Source organism: Myiozetetes cayanensis, unplaced genomic scaffold (assembly GCF_022539395.1).
Source record: "Myiozetetes cayanensis isolate MyiCay16 unplaced genomic scaffold, myiCay2020 scf17, whole genome shotgun sequence".
In the NCBI taxonomy this organism is placed as follows: domain Eukaryota; kingdom Metazoa; phylum Chordata; class Aves; order Passeriformes; family Tyrannidae; genus Myiozetetes; species Myiozetetes cayanensis.
The window spans coordinates 7,578,869-7,587,627 of NW_026087378.1; the positions used below are offsets into that span (position 1 = coordinate 7,578,869).

The window sequence follows — 8,759 nt, forward strand, 5'->3', positions numbered from 1 at the left end:
GGGTCCGGGCAGGGCCTTTATTGACCAAACGGCACCGACCGCATCAGGCCCAGTCCCGCGCCCCGGCGCTCTCCCGGCTCAGCAGCCGCACCAGCTTAGCCCGAAGGGTGCTATGAGGCTTGTGCCTGGAGCGCCCCAGCAGCGCCTCCTGCCCCCCGCGCCCCCAGCCCGCGGCCCCGGTGGGCTGTGCCAGGGCGGCCCGGTTGTCATAGAGGGGTCCTCCCTCACTGCTGTGGCCCTCGGGCGCCTGTCGGCACCCCAGCTCCCACTGCCCTTCCTCCTCCTCTTCCTGTGTCCCGACTGGAAGCGGTTCCGCGGTGAAGATGTTCTCATAGAGATGCTCAGGGAGCGGCTTCCCCGCGGCCCAGGGCTCACAAGAGCCCGGCTGCCCTGGCACAAAGAGGGGCTGGTGGCCCCGTGCGATGGAGGCGTAGACGATGGGGCACGAGCCCTCTGGGTCCGGCGGGGTGAAGTGGAGGAGGCTGGCAGGGGCATGGGAGGCAGGCTGTGCCGCCCCCGGGCCTGGCCTGGGCTGGGGATCGTCTGTCCCGGGTCCCCAGGGTTGGGGTTCAAGGCCCTGTGCAGAGAGCTGGGGGTCTGGGACGCAGAAGAGTCTGGGGTCTGGGGTGTCCTTGCCCTGCTGCTGGCAGGCAATGGCAGCAGCCACAGCCCGGCAGAGCTCAGGGGCCCGTGGGGTGCTGAAGGTGAAGGTTCCCTCGCCGGAGTCACTGCGGCGACCAGCCTCAAAGGAGAAGACAGCCTGCAGGGCCAGAGGGGAGGGTGAGGGGCTGGCATCCACCCTGGGGAGCCAGCAGCCCCAAGGAGGGATCAGGGGACTCACCTGATCCTGGCCAAACTTGCGGAGGAAGGGGTAGGGCCAGGTAAGCAGGGGCTGGCGGGACTGCAGGTCCTTCAGAGTCAGGCTCTGGGGAAGGGCCGAGAGCAGATACTGCCCTTGCAGGCCACAGCGGGTGGACGCGTCTGTCTGGACCACCAGCACCAGGAATTCGGTCACTGCAGGAGCAGAACAGGGCAGGGGTCAGCACTGCAGCACTGATCTGGAGCCCATGCCAGCCCTATCCCCCAACCCTGCACATACAATCCTGCCAGGAAGAGTAGAGAGAGTTCTCCTCCATGGGGACAGAGGGGCTGGGCTGGGTCCTGTCACTACTCGGCACTGTCTCTTTTGCACCCTGAAACAGAGGAACATGAGCATGGTCTGGGACAGCAGGGAGCACAAGCCCCCTGCCAGCCCTGAGCCCCCCAATTCATCCAAGCAGGAGCAACACAAGGGCTCCTGACTCTGCCAGAGCCCACAGTACCTGGAAGGCCAGCTGGCAGAGCTGGGCAATCCACTCATCCCGCTGCTCAGCTGCCAGCACGTAGCTCTTCTCCGTGGTGGTGAGGTAGAAGGCAGAGGTGGCTTTAGGGCAGTTCTCCGTGCCCGCCGGGCCCACGGAGACGCAGTCTGAGAGGCGGATCACCCGGCGGGCACAGCGCTGCAGGGGCGTCTTCTCCGGGGCTGTGCCATCATCCCGCACGTCGAACTTCTCCATGCGGGCCACGCCAGAGGGGCTGGCGGCGAACAGCTGGGCTCGCATCTTCCTCCAGGACCTCTGAGGAATGGGAGGGGCACAGGCAGGGAAAAAACGGGTCAGCAAGGAGCTGCCTGCTGCATCCTGGCAGTGCTGCGCTCCATGTGGGGCCAGCAGCGCTTGGAAAGACCCGTATGTGGCAGGAGGGGTGTAGGGGGCATCCCAGCCTGCACCTGCCAGGTGCTGCAGGAGGGCTTGGAGAGCTGGGGACAGTGCAGACCCCCAGACCACTGGGTCGAGGGGGGCCTTGCCCCAGGCAGGCTTGGCGTAGCTTGCTGGGTGAGTCATGCTCACTCCTGGCTCCCTGAGCACCAGGTCCTGCTCTTTGTTCCCCACTGCAAGTGCTGGCCTGCCACCGCTGCAGCTGAGCTCGAGCTGTTCTCAGGACAGACCCTGATGCAAATTAAAGCCATTTTGAGCTACTGGGGCTCCTGCTGGCAGCCTCACATCTGCTGAGCAGCCCGCTTCCTCCCAGGGGAGCCTCTGCAGCACCAGCACCTTCCCAGCCTGTCATGGGATAGCGGGGGCGCGTGTCCCCATGTGCTTCAAAAGTGCAGCAGAGCCTCCACCCTGCAGGAACCAGATGCAACCAAACACCCAAAATACCCACCGCCCCCAGCCCGTCTCCTGCACGGCAAGGCACTGGCCCCCTGCACACAGGGCCGGCTGCCTGCTGAGCTTCCAGGGCTCGGCTCTTGCACACCAGGGAGGTCAGAGAGTAATTGCAGCCCCATACATCCCTGCCATGGCATGGCCAGGGTGACAGCAGGACCTTCTTCACCAACACGCAATAGTTCCCTGCAGTTGGCCCAACCCCAGGGTCTCCCACCATATCACCTGTACCCTCCCCCAAGGGCTGTGGCTCTCAGTGCCCAACCCGAGGGTGCAGGGGAGCAGCCCAAGCCATGAGGGTGTCCCATGGATGCTGCTGGCCCCCTGGGCCAGGCGGAGGGAGGGCTGGGCGCAGGACCACATCCCACGTGCTGCCCTGGGGCTCCCACACACACACCCTGGAACTGTGCCACAGTAACACACCTTTATTGTTCCACTGGGACTCGCGCGGTGACCAAGCGAGCAGACAGACCCTGCACAGGGGTGAGCCCAAGTGTGTGCCCACATGGGTGAGTCCCCTCAGCCGCAGGGAGAACCCCACTCCTGGGGCTGCAGGGCCCAGGGCTCCCCCTTGGGAGAGGAAGTTTTTTCCCCCCACAGCAGTTCCAAGGCATCTGATTCCAGTTCCCCCCTTTTCCCAGATTGCCGAGGGTCTGGGGGCTGGCATCATCAGATCAGGGCAAACCCTCTAAAAGCCCCAACCCCACCCTTTACCTTTCCAAATTTGCAGTGCTGCACATAGAGGATCCCATCCTTCACCGGTCTCTCCATGGGACCAGTCCACTCTGGCCAGCACGAGGACAAGGGACTTGGGCTACCCGCAGCGGAGAAAATGTGACTGCTGCAGCCGAAGGAAGGGCATGGGGCAGACTTCCTTCTCACAGCGACTTCCCCTTTTCGGGGTGTGGGATGGGGGGCAGAGGCTGGGCCACAGGAGGTGTCCGTGTGCCCGCCCTCCCCCTTGCAGGGCAGTGGGGCAGAACGCGGGGGCAGAGCACAGGAAGCAGCTCCGGGAGCGCCCAACATGAGCACAACATGCGCCACCTCACCCCAGCTGCATCCCAGCAAGTCTGGGGATGCAGAACAGCCCCCATTGAGGATGGACAATACCAGGTAAGGGGTGGACACGGAGGAATTGAGGAACTCTGGAGAGGAGCAATGTAAGACCCTGGTGATGCCACTGTAGGGGGCTGGCAGGGGCAGCAGGCAGCTGGCCACAGACAAGTCGCCCCACCTGGGGTTCCTCTTGCCCTCAGGCACTGCTACCTGCTTGCCCAACATGTCCCTGCTGATGTAATGCACTGTTGCAGCACAGCTCCACACATTTCCTCCCAGGGCAGAAGCTTCATCAGGCTGAGCTGGCAACAGTCCCAGTGGCCAAAGCATGGACAGCAGTGCAGGACAGGCCCCTGGGCTGCAAGGAAGCCCAAGCCTGTGTTGAGGGTGGAATGTGGGGCAGCACACTCCCCAGGCTAGAAGTCCATAGAGCTGTGGGCCAGGTAGTCCTTGCGGCCGATGTTGCTGACTTGCTTGGTCTGCATGGCCTCCAGCTTGGGGCAGTCGGTGATGCGATGGCCCAGGCCACCGCAGAAGGCACAGCCGCGCTCGCCTGCAATGGGAGGGAGGAGGTTAGGAGGAGCTGTGCCACACCAGGACAGAGGCTCCCCACCCCAGAGCAGAGGGGCTACATCACTGTCTCCCCAGTGCTGTGGCACCAGGCTGCCTGCATGGCCAGGCAGGAACTGCCTCGGGAGCTGGGGGTCCCTTTTGCAGACCAGGGGGGTCCCTGTGCCGGCCTGGAGTCTCTCACCTCCAATCTCCAGCATGGTCTCATCCCCACAGTGCAGCACCTGGAGCACAGGAGGCACCTTCTGCTTTGCCTCCAGGAGCAGGGCCTTCAGGTCCATCAGCACCGACTCATCTGGGGGCAGAGATACATGTCAGGCACAGTCCGAGCAGGGGTGGGGGGGCCCTGCCCAGTGCCACCATTTCTCCCTGCTCCAGACATCCTGCTTGCTCAGAAAACCCCCCTTGCCACAACCCAAGTGTCTCTTAGAGCCGCAGCCCCCATTCCCAGGCTGTTCCTCACCGCAGGCCTTGTTGATGAAGGTGGTGGCAATGCCAGTGTTGCCTGAACGGCCTGTGCGCCCGATCCGGTGAACTGTTGGGACAGAGACATGATCAGGACCAGGTGAGTGCAGTGTGACAGACAGACACTGCAGACAAGTGCAGAGCCTTGCTGGCCTCTGCAACCCCTTGATGGGTCCCGTGGGGCCCAGTGCCCACCATAGTTCTCAATCTCCTCTGGCATGTCATAGTTGATCACATGCTGGATGGCTGGGAAGTCCAGACCCTTAGAAGCAACGTCAGTGGCAACCAGGACATCCTTCTTCCCATCCCGGAAGGCCTCAATGGCTTTTGTCCTTTCTTCCTGATCTGCAAAAGCCCAGCACAGAAGATCAGCAAGGGCAGCACTCCCAGCCCTACCTACTGTAGCAACTACTACGGTCTCAGAGCTCAAGTGGGGCTCCCCAGGCAGCCTTTCCCCAAACAAAGGAGCAGAGGAACCTCTGTGTCCCATAGGGACCTGTACCGGGATTATGCCTGCTTGTGCAACATGGAGTTCACTCCTGACACTGCCACAGCCCTCCCTCACACCATCACCAATCACTGCACACTGAGACTTCCCCTGACCACACACATCCCTGGAGGAAGGGGGTCACATCACAGCCCAGGCCTCCCTGGGACCCTCACTGACCTTTCCCTCCATGGATGGCCACAGCTTCCACGCCCTTGAGCAACAGGTACTCGTGGATTGCATCGACATCTGCCTTCTTCTCTGCGAAGATCAGCACCTGCAGCAGCACAGACATCATGGAAGAGCCGCCTTTCTGTGGGCTGGCACTGCTGGCACCAGCACAGCCCCCTGGAAAGCCCATTCCCTCATGCCGAGCAGAGCACAGAGCAGGGCTGGTCCCTGCTCATATGTGGAGTGTGGCTCACTCACATCCCAGCCCTCACATGGGGTCGCCCTGCCAGCTCCCCCTGTGGCCCAGGGCTGCGGTGTGACCACTGCCCCCAGTGCACTACTCACAGGTGGAGGGGTTTTCTGCAGGCACTCCAGCAGGTACACCATCTTGGCCTCCTCTTTCACATACTCCACCTCCTAGGTACAAGCACAGGGATGGGTCAGGCAGCAGAGAAACTGCCACTGCTTGGTATCCCTTATCTGACTGGGAAAAAGGGTCATGAACCCCAGCTGCCTGGCAGAGGGAGGCATCAAGCACCCTCATGAATGGTGCTGGTCTCCCACACAGGCAGGGGGCAGCACCCAAACACCTCACCTGCACAACATCCAGGCTGGCAGCACCTGCTCGCCCAACATTGATGGTGATGGGCTTCACCAGGGCACTCTTGGCAAAGTTCTGGATCTTCTTGGGCATTGTGGCACTGAAGAGTAGGGTTTGCCGCTGGCCCTGTGCAGGGAACAAGAATTTAGCACTCCCCCAACCCGGTAGGTGCAGGGATTGAGCTTCTGGGTGCTGGTGTCATGGTAGTTGAGTACCTTGAAGTAGGAGAAGATGGTCCGGATGTCCCCCTCGAAGCCCATGTCGATCATCCTGTCAGCCTCATCCAGGGCCAGGTACCGGCAGATGTCCAGGCTCACCATCTTCTTCTGCAGCAAGTCCATCAGGCGCCCAGGGGTTGCCACCATCATGTGCACCCCACTGAGGGGTGAGAGGAGGACACGGTCAGGCACTCGGGATTCCTGCCCCATGCAGGATACAGAGGGAAGGCACGTCACCTGGCACATCACCTTCCCCCCCATGCTGTCCTGAAGCCAGGGTGCCACCCCTCAGGCCCCTGACAGAACTCCAGCCCCATGTACTCCCCCAGAAGGTCTTACTGCTTGATGGTCTCCATCTGCTCCTTGACGGACATGCCCCCGATGCAGAGGGCGCAGCGCAGGGGGGGCAGCCCATCCTCCTGCAGCAGGCGGCAGTAGTACTCCAGGATGCCATGGGTCTGCCGAGCCAGCTCCCGCTGCAGACACAAAACCAGCTCATTCCTACACCTCTGGGCAGGCAGGACCCGGGATTGCCATGGCATATCAACCACAGCTTCCCCCCGGCACTCACCGAGGGACAGATGATGAGTCCATAGGGTCCCTCCCGCTTGGAGAACGGCAGCCTCTTCTCCTGCTCCAGGCAGAACATGATCACCGGGAGGGTGAACACCAAGGTCTTCCCAGAGCCAGTGAATGCAATACCAATCATGTCCCTTCCTGAGAGGCTGCCAGGGAAACAGGACATTTGAGCATCACAGAACAGCCCAAACTGCCAGGGCTGAGCAAGGTGACGGGGTGCATCTGTCACCAGCAAGAACCCCCAGTCCACACCACTGGGTGGGCTGCAGGCAGCGAGTGCTCCGCACTCCAGGATGGGGACAGAGCACTCACATCGTAGGGATGCCTTGGATCTGTATGGGTGTTGGCTGCTGGATCCCTTTTTTCTTCAGGCCCCTCAGGATGGCTGTCAGAGAACAACAAACACCCATGCTCACAACCTGAACTCTCCCTTCTCTTCCCCTCCCGCCCGTGTCCCAGCAGCAGCTCTTCCACCAGTGACAAACACCCCTCAGAGGAAAGCTGGGATCACTGCCAGCCTCCTCTCCCAGCCCACCTGCTGGGAATTTCATCTCCTTGAAGCTCTTGATGGGGGGTGGGATGCCCTCCCCCTCCACCAGGATGTGGTACTTCTTGCGCACGCGGTCGTGCCGCGCCTCCGACATGCCCAGGATGTAGCGAGGAGCTCTCCAGCTGGGAAGGGAACAGAGACAGGTCATAGTGCAGAATGAGGCCAGGACTCCAGGGCCAGCAGCCCCCATGGAGGAATCCAAGGGAACTCTCTGTCAGGCTCCAATGTCCCCCCAGGAATAACAGGTAACACCAAAGGGCTCCGTGGTGTGAGTGTGGGAGCAGATCCGAGTTCTATGCGTTAAACATTCCCTCAAAGTCTCAGTGAGGAGGCCCAAGCTGACACCTGAGAACAGCCTATGGATAGGGGATGGAACATGCCATGGACACACCTCAATCATCTCTGACGCTACTTTAGAAACACTGGGGTTGGAAAAGACCTCTGAGATCCCCAGGTCCAACCTCTGACTGACCACTGCCTTGAGCAGCCCTGGCTCCCCAGCCTCTTCCTCTGCCTAAACAACCTCCCAGACCCAAAGATTCACACTCAAGCCTTGAAGTTTAACAGAAATGTGTTTTATCAAGCCTTACTGGACATAAAACAACATGCCAGGTGACTCAACAGCCTTTGATCTTACAGATGATGGCACAAAGCCACCGGGGCAGGAGAAAAGCCAGCAGCTGAAGAGCAGCACTGAGGCTGTGCAGCTCCTGGTTCTCCTTAGCCACAAGCAAGTGATGTTTTGGGAGAGACAACCCCTGTGCTGTGAGACTTACCTGGTTTTGATGGGGTCGTCGTAGGTGATGCCTTTGGCCATCTCCTTCACCGACATCAGAGCTGCAGCAACAGAGGTGAGGAGTCAGTGCAAGCTCTTCAGATCAACAGCAACCTCACAGAGACCAGACAGCCTGGCAGATCATGTCTGGAAACAGAGCAGGGGCAGCAGCAGGCCCTGACAGCCCCCCTGGGTACAGAACAGCAAGTGCTGCCGTGCCCAGGCTATCCCACAGCCACAACTGTGCCAGACAGGGGGACCTGTTGTGACCTCCAGTCCCACCCCTGGGTATGAACATTCCCAAGGCAGGGAACAGCCCTGGCAGCTCTGGAGGTAGGTGTGACACACAGAGCTCCCACTCACCTCGGCCCTCAGCCACACTCTCCAGGATCTTCTCTTCCTCCTTCAGCTGCTTCTCCTTGGCCGACTCCTTCCGAGCTGGGGGGAGTCAGGAAACAGTGAGGGGGTTCCATTGCCCCTGGAGTTCCCCCAGTGCCCCCTGCCAGCTCCACCCTTACCTTCCGCCTTCTCCTTGAGGTGCTGGTGCTGGTCCAGCAGGCTGATGTTGGACTGCGGCCCCAGCGGGATGTCATCCTCGTCCCCGCGCTGCTCGCTGCCGCTGTCCCGCTGCTCCTCCTCCGACACCACCTTCCGCCGCATCTGCAGCAGCTTCTGCAGCTGGAAGGACGCGGGTCGGTGAGGAGTGAGTGGCCCCGCGCCGGGAGGGGCGCTCGGAGCGGTCCCCGCGCAGCCCCGTTACCCCCTTACCATCTGCTGCTTGCGCTGCTTGACGGGCACGTAGGGCACGTAGTCCTCGTCATCCTCCCCGGACAGGTCGGACGCGTCCGCCGGCTCCTCGCGCGGCCTCTGTGGGGAGAGACGCGGTGAGGGGGGCCCGGGGCGGTACCGGGGCCGGGCAGTACCGGGGCCGGGCCCGCTCCCACCTTCCGCTCCACCGCCGCCTCCATGGCGCCTTCCCGGAACCGACCGCGGAAGTGACGTCATCACGCGCGGCGCCGTCGCCTAGCAACGCGAGGGAAGGAGCCACGGCGCGGGAGACGCGATCCGGCCCGACGGGAC

At 61.8% G+C, this 8,759-nt stretch overlaps 2 protein-coding genes across 2 annotated transcripts; both read right to left on the reverse strand.

Annotated features, from left to right (window-relative positions):
• Nucleotides 1-43: 43 nt before the first annotated feature.
• On the reverse strand, nucleotides 44-2,498 carry DOK3 (docking protein 3). The gene is made up of 4 exons (XM_050312156.1): nucleotides 1,323-2,498; nucleotides 1,100-1,193; nucleotides 842-1,014; nucleotides 44-760 (listed from the first exon to the last, which is right to left on the reverse strand). Exons 1-4 carry the CDS (start codon nucleotides 1,881-1,883, stop codon nucleotides 44-46), a joined length of 1,545 nt encoding a protein of 514 aa, XP_050168113.1. The 5' UTR covers nucleotides 1,884-2,498.
• A 119-nt stretch (nucleotides 2,499-2,617) lies between these two features.
• Nucleotides 2,618-8,668, reverse strand: DDX41 (DEAD-box helicase 41). Its single transcript, XM_050312154.1, has 17 exons — nucleotides 8,624-8,668; nucleotides 8,448-8,546; nucleotides 8,198-8,357; nucleotides 8,043-8,117; nucleotides 7,681-7,741; nucleotides 6,890-7,026; nucleotides 6,667-6,739; nucleotides 6,347-6,500; nucleotides 6,115-6,251; nucleotides 5,773-5,935; nucleotides 5,552-5,683; nucleotides 5,302-5,373; nucleotides 4,966-5,062; nucleotides 4,494-4,643; nucleotides 4,297-4,368; nucleotides 4,018-4,128; nucleotides 2,618-3,816 (listed from the first exon to the last, which is right to left on the reverse strand). Exons 1-17 carry the CDS (start codon nucleotides 8,645-8,647, stop codon nucleotides 3,680-3,682), a joined length of 1,854 nt encoding a protein of 617 aa, XP_050168111.1. The 5' UTR covers nucleotides 8,648-8,668; the 3' UTR covers nucleotides 2,618-3,679.
• Between the last annotated feature and the right edge of the window lie 91 nt (nucleotides 8,669-8,759).